General features: G+C 62.5%; 3 protein-coding genes across 3 annotated transcripts in view; 2 read left to right on the top strand and 1 right to left on the bottom strand.

Moving 5' to 3' along the window:
- The window catches only part of SGSM1 (small G protein signaling modulator 1), a 37355-nt gene extending 35053 nt beyond the window's left edge, over positions 1 to 2302 (bottom strand). The window contains exons 1-2 of the mRNA XM_086474017.1: positions 2284 to 2302; positions 2096 to 2192 (exon numbers count right to left, since the gene is read on the bottom strand). Of these exons, the coding sequence (XP_086330143.1) occupies positions 2096 to 2192; positions 2284 to 2302 (116 nt within the window). The remainder of the gene's footprint in view (positions 1 to 2095; positions 2193 to 2283) is intronic.
- A 7128-nt stretch (positions 2303 to 9430) lies between these two features.
- On the top strand, positions 9431 to 17064 carry LOC104350689 (sodium-dependent serotonin transporter). The gene is made up of 13 exons (XM_086473909.1): positions 9431 to 9650; positions 11288 to 11422; positions 11586 to 11805; positions 12092 to 12230; positions 12519 to 12653; positions 13326 to 13429; positions 13695 to 13822; positions 14118 to 14230; positions 14577 to 14708; positions 14855 to 14954; positions 15169 to 15269; positions 16319 to 16486; positions 16984 to 17064. Exons 1-13 carry the CDS (start codon positions 9431 to 9433, stop codon positions 17062 to 17064), a joined length of 1776 nt encoding a protein of 591 aa, XP_086330035.1.
- A 1703-nt stretch (positions 17065 to 18767) lies between these two features.
- C16H12orf76 (chromosome 16 C12orf76 homolog) lies at positions 18768 to 19085 on the top strand. Its single transcript, XM_086473911.1, has 2 exons — positions 18768 to 18861; positions 19000 to 19085. Exons 1-2 carry the CDS (start codon positions 18768 to 18770, stop codon positions 19083 to 19085), a joined length of 180 nt encoding a protein of 59 aa, XP_086330037.1.
- The last annotated feature ends 1683 nt before the right edge of the window (positions 19086 to 20768 follow it).

Genomic DNA, 20768 nt, shown 5'->3' with positions numbered 1-20768 from the left:
TAGGCAAAAGAGTGCCCCCCCAGCTCCCAGTTTCAGGGATATTGCTAAACAATTAACCACATCACCTCTGGGAACACATTTCCCCAGGTTTTTTAAATCCTATCAGAGCAAAGCCCAGGTGGAGAGGGCGCAGAGCGTGGCTCTGACAGGGCGTTCCCCCACCTGCGTGGCCACGCACAGACAGCCCCACTTCACTGGGCCAAGGCTCCTGCCCAGTCTCGCTGCTTCCAGCAGGCACTGAGCTGGGAGAAACCTGAAGGAAAGTCCAACCACCCAGTACCCGCGTGGGCAAAGCACCCGCATCCGCACCGACGTCCCGAGGCAGAGCCCAGAGTGATGAGACCACCAGAAAAATAAATATCTCTGCTCCGCGTCAGCGCTGCCCCTGCCAAAGGGCTGCTGGGGAGACGCTAGGCTGTGTCAAACCCGCACATCACAGCACCATGACACGGTGGCTGGGGGCATTTCACCAGGGCAGAAGGGCTTTCCCCATACACTACCGCTCTCCTTCAATCTTTACTGCGTTCCCCAAACTCTCGTTACGATACATTTATTTCACCAAAAGCCAGCAGAAGTCACAACCCTCAGCCCTCCTCCCCCAAGCACAAGCTGCACTGGCTTCAAGCACGCAGCCCCTGGAGGAGGAGCAAAGGGAGAGAAGGCCGGCAGGGAACATCAGCACAGATGTTCATGTGCCTGCAGAGACCACAGCGGCCTCTGGAAGGAAGCTCCTGCCTGCAGCGGCCGAGCGGTTTAGCCCTCACGCCGGTGGGCCAGCCTCACCTCCCACCCTGCAGCGGCAGTCGACGCGCAGTCTGGTGTTTTGTCTCTCCTCACGAAGGAGGAGTCGCAGACAGATGGTAATAATGAGATGTCAGCTTTAACCACAACGCTAAATAAATGTCATACCCTTTTTCTGGTTTAATAGCCGTTGCCAAGACAACAAGGAGTATTCCTTACCACCACACCCGGCATGGGATTAAAGGTGGGAAGTGGTCTGGATGAACAGCCAAACACGCTGTGCTGTCACACTCCCCCCCCAGACCTACCACCCACGGGTCTTGTTCGCTCTACTCCCAGCAGCGTCTCCAGCAGGGACGTTCCACTTTCCGGAGCCCGTGAGCTGGATATCAAGATGCTTATAAGACCAGAAACAAAAGGTCACACATCACACCCTTCAAAATCCCAGGGGAGGTGACCTGCAGGGACAGACCACAGGCAGGAGATGACAACCGCTCCTGGCGATCCAGCACTCTGCCACACGGCAGAGCAAGCCCAGGCTCCCCTGCAGCTGGTCCCACGACATTCAGCCGCTTCAGACTCAGCGGCCCCCGACGGGTGGCTCAGCTGGCCACGCTGCCCCACGCTGCCCACCTCCACACACAAACTACGTGGCAGAGCCATGGGGTTCTCAGCTCCGCAGCTGGATCTGCCATCAGCTCGCTGTGTTAACGCTACGCACATCATCAACACGAAGCTCTGCGCAGGCAGGAGGAGGCAGCTCAGCATAAAACACAGCGCAAACTAATAGAGAGTTAAAGATGCCCCAGAGACAGACCAGAGCAAGCAGACACAAACCACCATGGCTTCGCACAAGCACACACGTGTCCGTTCCCCATGTTCTCGGCTCTCTGCCGGGCTCTCCAACACCCGGCTGCCTCCCGCCCTGCCAAAAAGAGCCCTTGTCTGCAAACGAGGGGTCCGTCCCACCCCAGCTCCCGAGCTGAGCAGCACCGGGAGTCGCCCCCTTTCTCCCTCTCCGCGTAAAATCACAACTTGGGAGGGCGGCTTCGCCACCAGCGAAAGGCAATTTTCAAACGACACGGGACACCGGAGTGCTGCAGGGATGGACGCTATTCCACCTGCCCACGAACCGGGCACCCGCACCTCGCCCGGCAGCTGCAGCCCGGGGTGGCCTCATGCTGCGGCCCGGCGCCCGGCTCGGGGCTGGGGTGGTTTGGTTTTTTTTTTGGGGGGGGGTGAGGGGGTTGTTAAATTCCCTGCAGCAGCACCGGCAGGAGCCAGCGGGATGCTGCCAGCCCGGAGCTCCCCTCCGGGGAGGGTCCCTCCGGAGACACCCATCACCGGGGGTCACCGAGCCGCGACAGGGGCCGGGGTGGGGACCACGGGGGCTGCTCCCTCACCCACCTCCTTCTTGACGGTGCGCAGCAGCCGCTGCCGGGTCTCCGCCTCTGTGGGGAACAAGAGGGAGAGGCCCGTTAGCGCGGCCCGGCCCCGACCCGGCCCCGGCCCCGCCGCCCCCGTCCCGCCGCACCGCCCTACCCGCCGGGGCCGCCGCCATGGCCGCGCTCCTCCGCTCCGCAGCGCCGGCAGACTGGCGGCGGGGCCGCTCCGCGGGGCCGGGCCGGGCCTCGGCCGACCGGGCCGCACCGCCCACCCGCGCCCGCCGGGGTGGGGCCGCCGCCGCCGCCGCCAATCCGTGCGCGCCGCCGGGCAGCGGGGTACGGGCGCCCCCCCCCCCCCCCCCGCCCCCCCGGCAACGGGCGGCCCGCGGGGGGACACCCCAACCGGGCGCGGGCCCTCAAGGGGGTTCACCCCAACCGGGCCCAGACCCTCGGCGCGGGGACCCCCAGCAGGCCCCGGCCCTCAAAGTGGGGAGGGCCGCAAACAGGCCCGGCCCCTCCGTGGGGACCACAACCGGGCCGCCCGGCTCCCAGGGGCTCCTCACCGCCAGGCACCCCCCCACTGGGACACCCCAGCCCAGCCAAGCTCCAGAACCCCCCGGACCTGGGGCCACTGTGGCCTGAGGTGGCCAGGGACGGCGATCCCCAGGGCTGGGTGACACGGGGCGCAGGGCGCAAGCCGGGGCAAGCCCTCAGTGTCCCCCCGCAGATGGGGTGCAGCCGGGCGGTGTCCGGCATCTAGCGGGGGTTTGGGAGCTCTGGTGGGTTACACGGAGGTGCAAAGCGACAACGTCCCTGCAACCGTGTGCCATCCAGGCAGGCTCCTGGGGGCTCTTCCACACCAGGAAGGCGATAAGGAGCTGAGATTCCTGTTCACAGGAGACCCTAGATGCCTCCTACCACCACCACAACCCCTTCAGAGGAAGCTCCTGTTAACGTTATCTCCTGTTTTTCTCTTCCCTTGTTTGCTGTTCCAGGATATTTCCATAGAAACAGGATCCCGGCTCCTTCGCAGTCCAGTTTCCAATAACTACAAACCACATTAACGCCAGGGCAGCGGCACCCGGCCACCGGCCACCAACGCAGCCCCTGCTGGCCCTCGCTGGGGAGGGGGCTCAGTCCCAGCACGGAGAGCGAGGAAGGTGCTCCCACCTCTGCCAGCCCCGGGCACTGCTCCTCCACCGCACCCGGAGCTGGGCTGCCTCCTCTGCGGCGGAGCAGCTGCCTTTCGCACCACGCCAGTGCTCGGTGGCTCTGACGATGGCAGGAGCCGTCCGTCCCAGCAGCTCCCTTCTGCCCACCCGGGCTGGGCATTGGTCTGCCGGGAGAACAGGAGGGAGCTCTCGACTCGGGGTTAGTCAGAATTTGGCCCTTTCTGTCCTTTACCACTGGCACAGGGGCCAGGAGAGTACCTGCACCATATCCATCGTAGAGAAAAACCTATTTCCTTGTATGTTGTTTGTTTTTCACTGTTTATTTGCTGGCTAAATACACTGTTCACAGAGGTGGTGGCAGCACAAATGTCACTGAACTGGAGCAACAGGGCTGGCTTGCTTGGGGTGTATGTGGTTGCTGATCCAGACGGATCCCGGATTCTGGGATCTGTGGGAATCTGGCCAGAGCAGCTCTGGGTGCTGCTGGTGGGGGTCACAACGCCCGTCTGCAGTCACTGAGCGGTGACTCGACCCTCGGGATTCCGATCTCAGCCCGGGGAATCGTCCCTGGTCCCAGTCCCTGAGTGGCGCGGGCCTTGGTGTGCCAGGTCGGGGGCTGCACGCCTGGTTTGTCCGTACGGCTGTGGCTCCGCTCCCCACTGCCCCCGGCCGCAGACCCCCGCGGCAGCAAGCCCGGTCTCACCAGGCAGCACCACCAGCAGCCTGTGCCGGGGGTCTTTCTGTGGAGAGCCCTGCGGATGGGGTCCCCTCCCTCCAAAAGGGGTGCGGGAGGAGGAGGACCGAAGGTGCCAAGAGGCAGGAGACCAGAGCTTTTTGGGCCTGACCTGAGCCCCCCGCAGCCGGCCAGGACACTGGCTGTGCTCACAGCCGTCCCCCGCAGCTCGTACCGAGCTCTGCTGCTCTGCAGGCCTGCCTGTCACTTATTGATGACCGCGGGGCTTGAATGGGCAATTAAGACAGGCTAATAAACACCCATAATGAAGGCACCGAGGCCTCATAAAACACCACGTAGGAGCGCCACCAGAGATCAACAGCGGATCCAATTAGCAAGGGCAGAGACAGCCTGCCAGCTCCCCTGACCCCGAGCTGTCGCCGGGACAGCGTAGAGCCGTGGCTCTGCCTGCCCACGGGTGCCGAAACCGAAAAGGTGCCGGGTTCCCTGAGGAGCCAGGGCACAGCGCGGACAGGTCACGCACAGCACCTTGCGCAGTCCCTGCGAAGCTTCTCCAGCCCAGGATGAGACTGTCCGACTTACACCTCCGGCCAGGAGAGCCTGGGCTGCCTGACAAAGCTTTGAACGCGGCCTCAGGCAGGCAGGTGGGTTTCTCTTGCCTGTTTCTCACTTTCATTATAGTAAAAATGACGTTGGGGACATTGACCTGGCTCTTGACTGGCTGGGGACACCAGGAGTCATTCAGCTTAGCGCCTCGATCAGGAAAACGCGTCTGTCCAAGCTGAGCCAAAGCAACACCTTCAGGACCTTTCCCAACAAAGAAACAAACCCCGCTTATTCTGTGGGCCAAGATAAGCCCAAACAACTTTTACACACCCTGAACGAGCGCTGCCTGGTTCCCGCCGTGCCCCTGATGCCAGGATGCGGCTGAGGGGCGATGCCAAGGGACCCCACGCTCCTCCTGGACTCTGCTGCGCTCGGGGGAGCGGTGACCGCCTGGGGAGCTCGACCCAAACGCACAGCGCTGGCAGAGGGAAGCCCGGAGGAGCACGAAGATCATTTTGCTTCCCGTTAACGAACCGTGCTGGTCCTGTACGCCCTTCAGTCCCGTCAGTCCTGCGCTACCCCAGGCTGGGTAACTCGGGGTGGGCAGCGCCCACGCGCCCAATGAACCCAGAGAGGTTCAGGCGGTTGGTGGTGGGACCGTGCACCACGTAAGGCAACGCTTCGGCCATCTGAGAGGGACAGCGAGTGGTTTGCCCGGCTTCTTTCTCCCCAGGAGCAATGGTGCTGTATGGGGGGTGGGAGCTATTCCTGATTTGTTGCCTTTCTTTGGGGAGAAATGAGCTTAAACAAGCTCAGGGACGAGCTCTTGCCGGTTGCTTTTCCTTGGACATTTCTGCTTCTCCCTGGATTAAAGATGGGTGGGAGACGATCGGCCCCTGTTTACTGAAGTCTGGAGAGCTTAAATGAGACCGGGTTGATCTATACTTAATGTGATTAAGTTACATCTCTGAGTATCATGCTAATTAAATTAAACTTCCCACTGCTGCCTCTGTGGCTTAAACGGGATAGTTGTTTTAAGACCACAATTTGCTTTTCTGCGTTTCCTTGCATGGATGAGCAGGTAGGATAAAAGCAATCTGCTAATCAAATAATCGTGCTGTTTAGAAACCGCTTCTAACTTGATGCAAATTCAAATTTAAATCTGATTTGAGCTAGATTTAAACTCTACCTTTTAAATCTAAAGTGGTTTGTGCTTTGATCATGAAAATAACGAGAAAAGGCAAAAATAAACCGATGAAGGGAGTACGCAGACTGCGTCTGAGCGCAATGCTGCAGGTATTTCGCCAGCGCCATGACTGGCGCGCAGGGACCAGCTGGCTTTCGGTGCGAGCTGCAGTGGAGCCAAGGCAGCGACCCCGTCGTAGCTGCCCGCCGGCTGCCCCGTCCTCACCGCGGGCTGAAGCGAACGCCGGGATCCGGCACCTTGGGCTGTGTCTTACACCACACGCTACCTAGTCTCCGTACCCTCCTCTCCGAAATGCTCCTCATTGAATGCCAGGTGACAGGCAAAAATATTTGGCTACAAGTAGCAAAATAACAGCGTTTTACCCAGAAAACAGCCCCGCCTGGCGTGTCCCTGGTGAGCACGCTGAGCCCCGCGCGGTGCCGCCAATGGGCCAGGCTGGAGCAACACGCACAGCCCCCCACGCAGAGGCTGGGACATTGCGACTGGGGAAAACTCCTGTCTGCAGTGGGTTGCAGAGCTGGGGTCCCGCTGGGAGCTTGGCCCTTGCAGGGCCCCAAAGCCCCGGGGCTGACTCTGGGGAGCACAACCCCTCGCAACGAAACCCCCCCCCCCCAAGACATCTCTCCCTCCGCCCTCCTCCTGTCTCCAGCAGCCCTGAGAACCTGCGATGGTTTTTCCAGCTTGCTAAAAAAAAAACAAAAAAAGGAGATTTCAAAGCGCTCTCCTCATTGACTTGACAGCGTCAGCCTTGACCCGGCGCTGGAGCAGAGGCAGCCGCGTTAGCGGGTGGGGGCAGAGGGGCATCGGGCAGCGGCACGGGTGGGCGATCGGGCGCCCGAGGAGAAGGTGGGAGCCGGGGGAGCAGGACGGGAGCGCCGGGTGCATTCATGGCTCATTCGCCAGCGAGGACCCCGCGGGGGGGATCTGTCAGGAACGGAGGCTGCTGGAAGGGCAGCGGCGGCATTGAACCGACGGCGTGGCACGTCGGCCGGAGCGGAGCAGCACCGGCGCGCTGGGGAGCTGGTACTGGTCAGTGCCGCGGGCCCAGCTCTGCCCAGGGTGCGAGCGCCAAGGCCCCCTCATATGATTTAAAAGATCCATGTGGAGGGAACGAGAGCGCGCTGAGCAAGTAGCTCAGGTTTAGAGAGACACCAGTGTTTGAACAGCTGCTGCTGCTGCACAGCCGGGAAGCGGCCTCAGCCCAGCACCCTGCGCTGGGGGACGCCACGGGGGGACCAGCTCCCCGCAGACCACCGCAGACCCCCTCTCACATGCCCCCGCCGGTGTGGCGAGTGACTCTGAGCCCGTCTGCTGAGGCTTCCTGAGCAGGGAGCAGGACTGGGGGGCGGGAGGGTCTCCACACTCAGCACACTGAGCCGTAGAGCGTGAACTACCTGGAGAAAAGAAGGGTCAGCTGCAGAGAAAGAGCTGTTATTTTTTTACAGTTGCCATGGCACCAGCTGCCTCTGTTCTGCCATTTATGCCCTTAAGATGGTCCCCAGCCGGGGGGATTAAACCTTGCTCCCCCCATCACGCTGCTCAGACAGACCACGCCAGCAAAGAGGATTTCTCACCTTCATCCCCAGGCGAGGGATGACAGAAAAGCCTCGGTGGCCACAGCCCCTCTGCCAGCCCCCCGCCGCCCCGGCAGCTGAGTACAGCCTTGCCTTTCATTGCCGACGGCTGCGCCCCCACCCCTGGTACAGGGACGGCAATTCACGGCTTTGCCAGGTCCCAGGAGTGACACAAATCCCGTATAAACCCGCAGGAGATTAACCATCCCTCACCTGTGTGCCGGGCTTCGGCACGGGGAGAGCCGCACCGGCAAAGCCACGTGCGCACCGGCTCATGGAGCGGGGGGTCTGCAACGGGACCCCCCCCCCAACCTCAGCTCGCTCCCCAGCCAGCGCAGGGACCAGCGCATGGGATCAGCCTGACACCCTCCAACTCAACCCCTTCGCTCGGGGAAAAGCGCCTGTGCAGAGCTGCCACCCGTCACACGAGCAGAAAATGGTGATGTTTTCGAACGAGAGGTGTTAAAAGGAATGATAATTCCACAAGCAGAGGGGGAGAAGCCGTGCCCGACACAGACCCCCCTGCGCAGGGAACGGCAGCGGGCGGGTGGCGGGAGGGGAGCGACGACCCATCACTGCCCGCTGGGAGGGGGCGGCTCAGGGCTGGGCACCCCAGTTCAGCCATCCGCTGCTGGGGTCCCCACACAGGGTAAGGGAAGAACCGGGGACACCCAGCGAGGTGTTGGGAGCAGCCAAATCCAGGAGGGCAAGGCGGGGGGTAGCTGGTGAAGGCAAAACAAACCCCATTCCCAGGGCTGTCGTGCCCACGCCGCGCAGGCGAGGGGCTGGTGGGGTGATGTCCCCCTTCAGAGCCACCTCCCTGCCCCGGGGTGAGGCTCTGCCACCACAGCTGGACTAAATCCACCGAGGCACAGCCTGGCCTGCCCGCCTCGCCGCGGCCACCCAGAGCACTGGGACGACCAGCACCAGCCCCCCAAGCTGCTCCAGTCCGACTGCTCTGGCAGCCAGGGCCAGGCACAGCAAAAACCCCCGAGATGTTTTTAACTGGACATTTCTAACGGGTCCCCGTGCGTGTGTCGGAAGGATTAACAGTGTCCAGAGGTTTCCCCGTGCCGAGCAGACATCGGTGGCTGCGTCACGTCGTCACAGCAACCTGCAAGTGTCCCTAAGAACCAGTTTGATCTCTTCTGTAGTTTCTCTTAATTACAGATGAGGGTGCCTGCAAAAGCCGGGGCTGGAGCAGCTCGAAGCCCTGGGAGCACCCAGTGGCCCCGGGCAAGGGCTCGCTCAGCACCACGTCGCAGCCGGGGGTGAGCTGCAGGGACCTGCCCGGGCTGTGAGGCTGCACAGGCACGTTTCATCATTTGCAATAAAATTTGCTGTTAAACAGTCAAACTGAAGAAAGCGATGGCTTGCGGTGCGCTGCCGTCCCCTCCCCGGTCACAGCTGAGCTGCCCAAGTTATTTTGGGTTATTTGCAACGACTCGCAGCCCCGCGCGGCGGGAAGACCCAGTGAGGACAGTCGGGGCGATGCGGGATGGCTCGAACCGGGCAGCTCTGTGCGAGCGGTGCTGGCTCCTGGCAGCACACAGAGATGCCCCCAGCCCACGGGGGTCGGGTGGGCTCATGGTGAGCACCGCTCGAGTTTGTGCCCTGCACTTGCCTCCCACCCGGGGGCATCTCCAGGCCCTGCTCCCTCCGCAGAGCTTCCCCTGCGAGAACGAGCGGTCGCCTGCCCTTGGTGGGTCCGGTGTCATCGCTTGCAGAGCGATAATCGCAAAATACCCCGAGGAGAAAGAAATAACTGTTGGTCAGGAGGAAGGAGCACCACCTCTGCGTGCGAATCCCGTCCTGTTTCACCAACCCAGCCCCAAAACGCACCCGCTCGGGTGCGGACCCGGGGAGCAGAGAGGACAGAAACCTGTGCGCTCAGCCCTGCGCTCAGCAAACTGCTCTCCCCCCCTCCTGCCTTTGATCAGAGGATGGGTTTCTCTGCCGGCTGCTCTCCGTGCTGTGGGTTTCCAGCGGGAGGTGGGGAAGCGCAGTCAGCCTGACCCTCCCCTCCTCGGAGCTGTCATCAGCAACAGAAAAATCCTTCCCGGCCCCAAGTTTCTCAGCCTGAATCCTGCAGGATTTGCCAGGGTGGCAGGATGGCAGAGCAGCCCTGCCCGAAGCCTGCCGCCGGCCCTTCCCGGCAGGGCATGGCCCCCTGCCCAGATCCCACGGCCGGCCCCGCACCCCTGGGACCCGAAACCCACCCCAGGGACAAGTGGAGCAAAAAAATGGATTTCCTCCTCTCGGTCATCGGGTTCGCTGTCGATCTGGGCAACGTCTGGCGGTTCCCTTACATCTGCTACCAGAACGGAGGGGGTAAGGACACCTCTAGGGTTATTTAAGTCTTTCTTTGGAAAAAAGAGATCTGTTTTTCATCTTTCCAATGCTGAAAAACTCGCTGTTTCTTTTCTGTCTTTGTCTCTAGCTGCTCCTTTCTGGACAGGGTGGTTTAGAGACCGACCCAACTTCTCCTGACGTCTGTGTATTTCCTGTTTTGTGTCTTTCTTCATTCCAAATCCTCCTCCATTCACTTCTTCCCCAGTGTCATTCAGTCCGTCCCTGGTGTGGTTAGAGGTGCGTTAGCAGGTCTAGGATCCCAGAGAGAAAACTAGCAAGCTCCCAACTGCATGAAAGGATTAAGAATCTGTAAATTTGGGGTAGGAGGTTCACACCCTTGATGATCTTGTGACTTTGCCAAAGCAACCCTTTCTGGTGGCTCGTGCTTTAAAATGATCCTCGCCAGCATCCCAGCCGCCTGCCGCAGATCCCGGCCATGCAGCCGTCAGCGCTGGCACCCGCAGAGCAGCCCCGGCTCCCCGGGATGCGCAGCCCCCTCGGGGTGCTCGCTCCTACGAGCGGTCAGCAGAAAGTTAAGATGCAAAAGCTCCATGAAGGGAAAAAACCTTGAGTAAATGACACCTAAATAAATTGCTTTCAGTAGAGCGGGGTAGAAAAACCCCTCGCATGGAAGTTAAAATTGAGGAATGAAGATTTTTGTGCCGTTTGCAAAAGCACAGTGGAGTTAATTGCCAAAGTCGGCATTTGGGTAGCGTCCTCTACGGCTTGGGAAAATCAGGAGGAGATAATTAGTACCATACTCAAGGCTAAAATGGGGATCCCAGGTGCCCACGCTGAAGCAGAGTTATTTGTGATTTACTTCGATGGGACTGGGAGCAAACTTTCGCCACTCATCGTTGATGCAGTCGGGGCAGATGTTTTCCTCACCCCGCCATGCACGCAGGAGGGTGAGGAGTCCAAACAGCAGCTCCTGGAGAGGACAGCCACGGTACAGGCAGAGCGGGAGCGCTGATCCAGGAGGGTGGTGGGCTCACCCGTCGGCTGGAGACGTTCCTACAAGAGAAACCCTTGAGGGGTTGAGGGTGGAGCGCGTGGAGGGTGCTCGGAGAGAGGAGCCGTGGGGGTTAAATTAACTGAGCCCAACAGGGCTATTCTGAGGAGTGAGGAGAGCAGCTCCAGTTCCAAAAACTCCACGGGGTACAAGTGCAGCCCCGGTAAGGATGACATTGTTATGAATAATGCAGATTACAGCCTTAATTACTTGTGTCTTGGGGTGACCGTGCCTATTCAGCGGGATTTTCTCCAAAACTCTTCTGGACCCGAGAGGTGCTCAGTGCCCCATCCCCTGCACCCTGATGGTTGGTGCTGCCCTTGCACCATCCCGGCTAAACGACCCCTCCCCGGTGAAGGCTGGGGGGACAGCGGGGACTGACACAGCAACCGGGAAGCCGGGGCACCGAGCAGGGTCCTCACACCCATGAGTCCCCCTGAACAGATAATTTGCAAAGCAAACCCAAACACGCTGCTCCGTGACACGTCCTTGCAGCGCTGGCAGGGATGGCGGTGGCAGCACCCCACCCCCCCCCAGCCTGCCTGTGGTTGCCGGCCAGCACGGGGCCACGGTGGTCACCGCCACTCTGCTCCTCGCCCCGCAGGAGCCTTTCTCATCCCGTACACGCTGATGGCCGTTTTCGGAGGGGTGCCCCTCTTCTACATGGAGCTGGCCCTGGGGCAGTTCCACAGGACGGGCGCCATCCCCATCTGGAAGCGCATCTGCCCCATCTTTAAAGGTAAGAGACACCCCCCCCCCCCAGCCCCAGGCCGCCACCGCTGGGCACTCGGGGCCGCGTTGGCGAGCGGGGCAGTGCCGGTCCCCGCAGCTGCGAACCGGGGGGACAGCGAGAGGGCTGGGCCGGGAGGGGTGCAGGAGCCTGCCCCCCCCTTTTTCCCCAGGCATCGGCTTTGCCATTTGCATCATTGGCCTGTACGTCTCCTTCTACTACAACACCATCATCGCCTGGGCTCTCTACTACTTGTACTCGTCCTTCTCGGGCACCCTGCCCTGGGCGAGCTGCGACAACCCCTGGAACACGCCTGACTGCACCAACTACTTTGGGAGGAGCAACGTGACCTGGACCAACCTCTCCAGGTCCCCCGCCGAAGAGTTTTATACGTAAGTGCACGTGCGTGGATGCTGTGTGTAAGCAGGGGCACGTCCCCGCGGAGGCACTCGGGTTTGCTGTGCGGGAGCAGGACCGGGCTGCCTGGGAGCAGGCTCTCACGTGGGGACGCTCGTGGGGAGCTCACCGTCCCCGTTCTCGGTGCGCTGGGGAAGGGGTGAGCGTGGGACTGCCCGCCCAGGGCTGAGCCCACTCCCTGGCCGCCTGCGAGGGCAGAGCCAGCAGGACCACCCTCACCTGAGACACCCTCCCCAACCGCGGGGTGGTCCCTGCCCGCAGGAGGAAGGTCCTGGAGATCCAGAAGTCCAGGGGTCTGTACGACGTGGGGGGCATCCGCTGGCAGCTGCTCCTCTGCCTCTTCCTCATCTTCACTATCGTCTACTTCAGCCTGTGGAAAGGGGTGAAAACCTCCGGGAAGGTAAGAAAGAGGGCTCCAGCGCCAGCCCTGCCCGGGCACGGACGTGCCAGAGCACCGGCACGCAGCGTCCCCCTCTGTGGCCAGGGCCAGGCAAGGGGGACCAAGCCCTGGTGGGATCTTACAGCTCTCCTGGCTGCTTAACCATGGGGTATTGCTGCCTCCCCACACCTCCACCCCTTGGCCACCCCAGGCAACCATGAGTGAGCCGTCCGTGCCCAACACGGGCAGTTTGGGTGCTGAGTGGAGCAGCTCTGCCGGTGCCGGGGGCTGACGGCTGCCTCTCTCTAGGTGGTGTGGGTGACGGCCACGTTGCCCTACATCGTCCTCCTCGTCCTCCTGGTCCGGGGGGCCACGCTGCCCGGCGCCTGGAGAGGGGTCGTCTTCTACCTGCGCCCAGACTGGGGCAAGCTCCTGAGCACCGCGGTGAGTGTGCGGTGGGACACGCCGCCCCGGCTCTGGCTTCCCCCCACCCTGGGGAAGGCAAGACCCAGACCCCCTCCCCGGGATGCACACCCACCCCTGCCCGCTGGTCTGGCGCCATCACTAAGCAGCAAGGCGATGGGGCCCTTGATCCTGCAGAAACAAGACGCCCCGGACGGGCTCTTGGAAATGCAAATCCATAATTGAATCACCCATCTCATTGCCGCTGGGTTTTGTTCGTGCCCTGCTCTCACCCTGCCCTGACAATAGGCTCTCCGTGGGTAATTACCAGGCAGCGCTTGAGAATTCTCATTAAAGGTAATCAGGGCCACGCTGCCAGCACCGAACCTGCCCAGGCAGGAGTGGGCACGGGGGTCTCAGGGCTCCCCTCAACTTCATCCCCCGCTCCGGGCATGGGCAAGCATGGATGTTGTGGCTTAATTCTGCTGCTGCAGGACCCTGGGGTGGAAATGAGCTCCCTCCATCCTGCAGCAGCTGCCCCACTCTTGGGACATCTCAGGCAAGAAAGGAGGTTGGGCAGCGTGTACCGTCAAGGACCCCATCCCTGTGCCGTGGGGTGGGCACGTCGTGGGGCGGGCACGCTGTGGGGCACCTCCCAGCCCTGGGGACCCCCTGCCCGTTCTCCAGCCAGAAGCCTGTTGCTTCTCCTGCCAGGTTTGGGTTGATGCTGCCGCGCAGATTTTCTTCTCCTTGGGCCCTGGATTCGGTGTCCTCCTCGCTCTGGCCAGTTACAACCATTTCCACAACAACTGCTACCGGTGAGCTCCCGTGGTCGCGGGTCCCTGCAGGCACGGGGGCTGCGCCAGGCGCGGCTGCAGCGGAGTTGAACCCCGACAGCTCCCGTGCCCTGCGGCCGCGGGCTGAGCATCTTCTCCCATTTTACTGCTGGTTTTGGTATGCGGGGCCAGGAGAGGGAACTGGCGGGGGTGCAGGCAACCAGGGCAGCTGAACTGGGGTGAGAGCTGAACTGGAGGGGGGGGGCGGGTTGCCACAGGACACGTCTCCCTGCTTTCTGCTTTCCAGGGACGCCCTCGTCACCAGCGCAGTGAACTGCCTCACCAGCTTCCTCTCGGGCTTCGTCATCTTCACCGTGCTGGGCTATATGGCCGAGATGAGGGACGTGGAGGTGGAGGATGTCGCAAGAGATAAAGGTTCGCCTCCCTCTGGCCCGTCCTGACCCCGTGGCGCCCCAGGGCTCTGTGTGCCCGTGGAGGCTGAGGGGTGATGGCCAGCCCCGGCGTCTGCTGGGCCGCGGGGGCTGGTGCCTGGGGGGGTTCCCAGGAGCGGAGGGCAGCGAGGGGTCCAGTCCTTGCATCTCAGCCGGGGCCAGACATGGCCACTCTGGCCTAGGGGCGTCTTCCCCACGCGCGTTCCCCCTGCTGCCGGCACCCAGGCCTGTGCGAGAGCAGACGGGGAACGGCGAACCAGACGGGTGTCCCCTCCTAGGGCCGAGCCTCCTCTTCATCACCTACCCCGAAGCAATCGCCAACATGGTGGGATCCACCTTCTTCGCCATCATATTCTTCCTGATGATGATAACGCTGGGGCTGGACAGCACGGTAGGGAACTCCGTCGTGCGCAACAGCACAGCCATGCAGCCTGGGGACGTGTCCCCAGCGTGTCCCACGGGGAATAGCGGGGTGACAAGGGGACCTATGGCCTCGGTAAGGAAGGATGCCTGCCCGAGCCCTCCGAGCTTGGGGATGGAGGGAGCACCACACCACTGTCTCCTGTGGGGCCGAGCTGACCTCCCCCAAAGCCCGTCAGAGGGGATGGTCACTGCGGAGGGAGGGGACAGGACGGGCTGTCCTGGGCACAGGGGGCTTGTGGGGAGCGGGTTTTCTCCAAGAACGGGACCGGCCCCACGACTTGTTTCTCCACCTCATGTCGGTGTTTCCTCTGCAGTTTGGGGGCTTGGAGGCCGTGATCACGGCCGTGATGGACGAGTACCCCCAGGTCCTGGCCGGGCGACGGGAGCTCTTCGTCCTCGGCCTCATCACGGTCTGTTTCCTGGGCTCCCTGAGCACCCTCACCCACGTGAGTACCGCCGGGCACCGCTCCCCTCCCCACCACGCACCTACTCGGGTCTCCCACAGCCCCCGGCGCAGGACTTTGCCGAAGAGCTGCCCTGCATCCCCACGGGGTCAGCAGCCCCCTCCCTCCCCTCCCTTGTGCTGTTCCAGGGAGGAGCCTACGTGGTGAAGCTACTGGAGGAGTTTGGTGCTGGCTGCTCCATCCTGGCAGTGGTGCTGCTGGAAACGATAGCTGTCTCCTGGTTTTACGGTGAGAAACTGCCTCTGTGACCAAAAACCCCCTGCAGGCACCCACCCGGGTGTTTAACCTCACGCACGTGTGTAACACCAGGGCGGTTGGGGGGAGAAGCACGTGTGTGAGTCCTGGCAAGGCTGGGGTGGGGCACAGAGGGTGACGGGTCCACAGCCCTGTACCCACGTCCTCCGTGGGTCTCCGGGGCCGTGACAGCTCTCTCCCCGGGCAGGGATACAGAGGTTCTCCCATGACGTGAAAGCCATGCTGGGCTTCACCCCAGGGATGTTCTGGAAGGTGTGCTGGGTGGCCATCAGCCCCGCCTTGTTAGCGGTGAGTATCCACAGCCCGAATTAAAGACCAAGTTGTCGACCCCTCTCTGAACGCCCCGCAGGGGAGCTGCTCTTCCCTGGCTGCTGCCCAGCTCCCCGGGAGCCTTCGCTGCTGGTGACTCCCATCTTGCTTGTACGGGGTGAACAAGCTGCTGGGAGGGTGGACCAAGGTCCTGGCTGGGGCCATGGGACCTCCTGCCAGCCCTCCCTGCCGCCTCCCCGTGCTGCTGCTCCAGCCAAGGGCAACGACAAGCTGCCCGCAGCCCTCGGGCCAGCGGGTTTTGCCAAGAAAGGGAGCTGAAAGTACGTTTTCCAGCCTCTTCTGCAGCTCCAGGGCAAAGCTGGGAGCTGGCACCCGGGCGCTCACACGGCTGCAAGCGCAGCCTCACTTCACCCTCCCGGTCTGTGGCACCCCACGCCGGCCGCGGCTGCATCTCTGAGGGCACTGCAGTGCTGTGCGCCGGGCCGGATCCGTCCCCTTTGAATCGCCAGCTCCCCCGGCACTTCAAAGGCTGCCGGCTGCAGAGGCAGAGGGGTCTAATCTCGCCGGCTCTGCAGGAGAAGAGGCCTTGTGAGGATTAATTACGGCTCTGAGCGCTTTGCTCAGGTTATTAAGAGAGAAGTATCATAATCAAAGCAGACAGCAAACGATTTCATTTCAGCTGCACGAGGACGTGCAGCCACCGCCTCGGTGGGGTTTGTTAGACCGAGACCTCCCAGCCCACACCTAGCGAGGGGTGGCTGTCCGGGCCGTGTCACCGCAACGTCCCCGCTGGCCTTTCGCAGGTGGGAAGGCAGCGGTGGCAGCGGGTGCCGGGGCTGGGGACATGGCACAGCTGAGCTGCTCTCCATGGGGAGCCAACGGGGCTCGTCTGCCGGGGGGTGCCCGGCCGTCCTGAGGGAGCTTTTCTGGCCACCCACGCTGTGTGCATGTGGGTTTTGCGGGCGGTACGGCCCTGCTGCAGCCCTGGGCTGCTTGTGACCGGCAGCGGGGCATGTCCTGCTGCGGTCCAGCCCCTTCCCTAACGACCTTCACTTCCTTCGTTACAGTTCATAGTCATCAGCTCCCTCCTGGACCCGCCACCTCTGATGCTCTTTGACTACCAGTACCCCGAGTGGAGCATCTCAGTGGGATACCTCATAGGAGCTTCCTCCTTCATCTGCGTCCCCTTCTACATGGTGTACAAGCTCGTCTGGACGCCAGGGTCTCTCAAGCAGGTGAGGAGTGGGGTGGGTGACCCCACAGGCCCTGCCTGGGCTGGGGGCAGGCAGAGACCCCCGCTTGGGTCAGCCTGAGATTGGGGCCAGGGAGCTGGTCGCCTCCTCAGCACCTTCGCACACGTGGCAATCAAATCACGCCCGGAGAGCTGCTGGGAGAAGGGCTCAGAGGAGCGCGGATCGATGGCCTGAGAATTTTAAATCATATTTCTGAAGCTGTGATTTGGGGGGGGGCAGGAGGCAGCAGGGCTACAGCAGCATGGCCCTGGAGGCAGGAGACCGTCCCCCAGCTGTCACCCCTCCTCTCAGCCCATTTTTGGGACACCTCCCACCTGCTGCAGTCTGCTGCAGGCTGATATGGCCCCGGCTCCGCAGCGAGCAAGATCCTGGCAGGGATGGCTTCAGCACGCCAGGGCGGGCAGCCCTGCGCGTGGCACGAGGCCGCGGTGCAGAAGGAAATCCATCGCCTTTGTTCTTTGCCCGCTTACACCCCGCAGCGCCTCGCCGTCTGCGTTCGGCCGGAGAAAACAACACGAGACCCCCAGGCAGAGGCAGTGTCCATGTCACAAGTCCTGTAGCCCGGTGGCACGTCCAGGGGACGCAGAGACTGTTTCGGCTTCTGCCCCTGCCCCAGCAAAGCAACGGAGCAGGCAGAGGAGAAGCTGCCGTCACCTTCCTCACAGCAACCGGCCCCTCGTGTCTCCCCCAGCGGCTGCGTGTGCTGGCGGCAGCTCCCCAGCCACCGGCTCTCGTCGTGTCGGAGCATCTCGGTGGAAGCGGCACCACCAGCACGTGCCAGCAGAACCGGAGCCCGTTCTCGGGAAACCTCTTGGAAAACCTCTGCTCCACAGCAGGGAGGGCAGGACCCACCGCTGAGTCCTGTGGGCTGGAAGCGAAGGGGCCAAACTCCCTCCGGTTTGGAGACGAACCCGACTCCCCATGAAGATGGAGGCACAGCTGCGAGTGCCGCGGCAGAGGGGTGCCCGTCTGACGGCACGAGCCGTGAACACCTTGGAGACACTCGTGACCTTGCTGTGCAACCACGGCGCGAGCAGTGCATGCCTTTAGCCGTGCCGTGAGTGACATGGAAAATAAAGCTGATACCGGTCGTTAGGAGATCAGGCGAGGGAGAGGAGCTGGCGCTTGCGTGCGGCGTTCACGAAGCGCCGTGGTGGGGCTGAGAGCACAGGGCTGGGCTGGGGGGGCTGCTGCTGTCCCAGCACACAAGTGCCTTGTTCTGTTGCAAAGAGCAAAAGTCCGGCAGAGAAATTGTGTGGCCCCGTGGGTCGCTCCTGTCGTCCCGTCCTGGCTCTGCCCCCGTGACGCGGCAGCTCTGCTGAGCCAGGAGGACCGGCCACGGGAGAAGTGGCACCTCCGGCATTTGAAGAAGAAAAAATCTTAATATATCTCGTTTTAAAATCAAGTATTGGGGTCCAGCTGAAGCAGCCCTGGTGCGGGTGTGAACCAGCCACCTGCCGGCTGTCGTGGCTTCCCAATATCATCATGTCGCTTCCAACGCAGCCCCACCACTTCCCAGCACTTACTGTGCCCACTGTCACTTCCCTCAGCGGAGGCGAAGCAGCAGCTCCCCGCTGGCACCTCGGCCCTCTGCCGCTCCACAGCCGTGACCCCTCGCCGTCCCCTCCCCGTGGCTCCCGCTCCCCTTCAGGGTGACACAGAACAGGACGGGGGAGCGCAGCCGAGGGCTGGGGGTGGGCATGGGGCTGGGGGGGGCACATGGTGCTGGGGGCTACATGTGGCGCTGGGGAGGTCATGGGGGCGGAGAGGGTCATGGGGCTGGGGGGGTCATGGGGCTGGCGGGGGCACATAGGCCTGCGGGAGCACATGAGGCTGCAGGATACACTTGGGGCTGTGGGGGGGGTCATAGGGCTGGGGGATACACGTGGGGGTAGGGGTGGGCATGGGGTGGAGGGGCACATGGGGTTGGGGGATGCACTCGGGGCTGGGGGGGCACATGGGGCTGGGGGGTCACACGGGTCTGAGGGGGCACAGGGGGCTGGGGGGGGCCAACACGGTTGCAGACACCCCCAGGGGCGAGCACTCGGGCGCCCCCCGCAGCAGCTCCCAGCCCCGCCGGCCCGGGGCTCCCCCGCGGCGCTGCGGCGGGGCGGGCCCTGCCCGGGGCGGGGCGGGGCGGGGCGGGGCGGGGCGGCCGGAAGAGGAAGGGCCGGGCCGGGCCGGGCCGGGCCGGGCGCACAAAGGCCGGGGCCGATCGCTCCGTCTGTCCGTCCGTCCGTGCCGGGCCCGGCGGGGAGCGGCGATGCGGGGCTGGGCGGTGGCGGCGCTGGGGGCGCTGTCCCCGGGCGCGGGGGAGCGCAGCCGGCCCTACGCGGTGCTGCAGAAGCAGAACCTGGGTAAGGAGCGGCGGCGCTTGGGCACCCCTCTGCCGCCGTCTCGTTCTTTGGTTTTTAATTATTATTATGTGTTTTTTTAAAAAAATCTGGTTGGGGGGGGGATGCGCACTCACACCCTGCCCTGTCTCCCTCCCGCAGTGCTGCTGGGCAGCATCCTCAGCGCCCTGCTCCTCACCATCGTCCTCATGGCCGTCTGCGTCTACAAGCCCGTCCGGCGGCGGTAGCGGAGCGGGAGCCGCTGGGCCCATGGTGGGGAATCGCTGCTGGAGAGACACCCCCTCCCCCGGCTCTCCCACCCCGATGGAGGACACCCCGACGGCTCGTCACCCGCAGCATCGCGTGGCTCCATCGCGACGTCGCCTTCCACGTTGCCATGGGCCGGGTGTCGGAAATCACACCTTTGGCCAACGGGCTCCGGGGTGTCCCGGGAGCGCTTCGGCAGCAAACCTGGGGGGGGGTGAGCGGGGTCTGTAGCGAACGCGGCTTTTCTTCCCCGAAACGCGGCGTCCCAGCGAGGCTGGTCTGAGCGAGCGTCCCTGGGGCGCGTGCGGCCGGTGCCCGGGGTCGACGCGAGCACCCGGCCAGACTCTGAACGTCTGCCTGGTGAGCAGGCCCGTGTGCTTTACCCCACACCCAGTTTGGCTTTCTAATTCGTTCAGTTCCTCACTTGAATGCCGAGTCTTGAGGGATTGTTTTTTAATTTTCCCTCAAAAACATCCCGAAGGCAAAAGCTCAGCAACCTGCTGGGGCTGCATCAGTCTGGTGCACACTTGCCCCTGCGGAAAAACACCGAAGAAGCGGGAGCAGGGCCTGGCGTAGCTGTGCGGGGACCAGTGGGTCATTCCTGGCGTTACTTGCTTTAACTCGGCACGGTGGCCACCAGCTGCCTTGCACCAACCCAGCCGCGCTGGCCCTGGTACGGCTGGGCTGCGGGCAAGGGTTTCCAGCTGGTGCTGAGCGCTTATCCCAGTTGCACTCCCCAGCGGGTCCCTGTCCTGCTGGGAACAGGAGCCTCCAAGAGCCTGCAGAGCCAGGCAGGGGCTGGAGGCTGCTGGGCCCGGGCTCTCTGGAAGTTCTTTGTGTTTAAGCTCAGACCAGACCCATCCTGTGCGTTTTCAGTAACAAATTCAAGTGTTTACACTGAAGTCACATTTGCATATGAATGCTGCTATTTTGGTTTGCACTGCGATGAGTAGGAACTGGATTTTGCTTATTAAGTATTACTTTGGTATTTAACATAGAGGTGTTTTGCCTAGTAACTTATTTAGTGTTCTAAAACTTTAACTTCCAGAACCATTGTGTTGACCTGTTCTCTAAAACCTTATGCTGCACCAGACCTGTTTTCTGTTCTGATTGCTGTAAAGGGCACCGACCGCCGTACTGCGACGGGGGATTTGCTGTGCTGCTGCTCTGTGAGCGAAGGGACAGTAGGAGGCTGACCTGGGACAGATCTAGTGGTGAAACATGAGCGAGGGAGCAAGGTGACGCCGCTCCGTTGCCTTCTGACCCTTTTCTTGGTCTGATGGCCACGTCCTGTATCACTGATTTTTCTCAGTCCTTCAGCTGGTGCAAAGCTTGGCCCGGGGCCGGGTGCTGTGCGGGGGGATGGCAGAGCTTGCAGCTACAGCTCCGAGTTCCCCCAGCAGTGTTCTTGTTTGATTCATTCCTCGCTCCCTGCTGTGTCTCCCTGTACAAATAAATGCTGAGCCACCGCTGCAGGACTCCTGTTTATTCACGGGTGTTGCGTTTGTTACCAGCCCGGCTTTGGTCCCCTCAGGGGTCTGTCTCACCTGGCTCTCGCTGGCGAGGGGGCAGGAGGGCAGCGTGGGGTGAAGCCCCTCTGCACAGAGCTGTTGGCAGGGAGCTGAAGGTGAAAGCTCAGCCTGGCAGCGCCGTGCCGGCACCGA

This window comes from Leptosomus discolor, chromosome 16 (genome assembly GCF_034619465.1).
Source record: "Leptosomus discolor isolate bLepDis1 chromosome 16, bLepDis1.hap2, whole genome shotgun sequence".
NCBI classification, from domain to species: Eukaryota; Metazoa; Chordata; class Aves; order Leptosomiformes; family Leptosomidae; genus Leptosomus; species Leptosomus discolor.
This window is presented reverse-complemented; position numbering and strand designations above follow the sequence as displayed.

Excerpts from the sequence above, each read along its gene's own strand:
- LOC104350689 (XM_086473909.1), top strand. The coding sequence starts at position 9,431 with ATGGCAGAGCAGCCCTGCCCGAAGCCTGCCGCCGGCCCTTCCCGGCAG. Across the intron at positions 9,651-11,287 it reads CTGCTACCAGAACGGAGGGG|GAGCCTTTCTCATCCCGTAC; the intron begins GTAAGGACACCT and ends CTCGCCCCGCAG. Across the intron at positions 11,806-12,091 it reads CCCGCCGAAGAGTTTTATAC|GAGGAAGGTCCTGGAGATCC; the intron begins GTAAGTGCACGT and ends CCCTGCCCGCAG.
- C16H12orf76 (XM_086473911.1), top strand. The coding sequence starts at position 18,768 with ATGCGGGGCTGGGCGGTGGCGGCGCTGGGGGCGCTGTCCCCGGGCGCG. Across the intron at positions 18,862-18,999 it reads GCTGCAGAAGCAGAACCTGG|TGCTGCTGGGCAGCATCCTC; the intron begins GTAAGGAGCGGC and ends TCCCTCCCGCAG.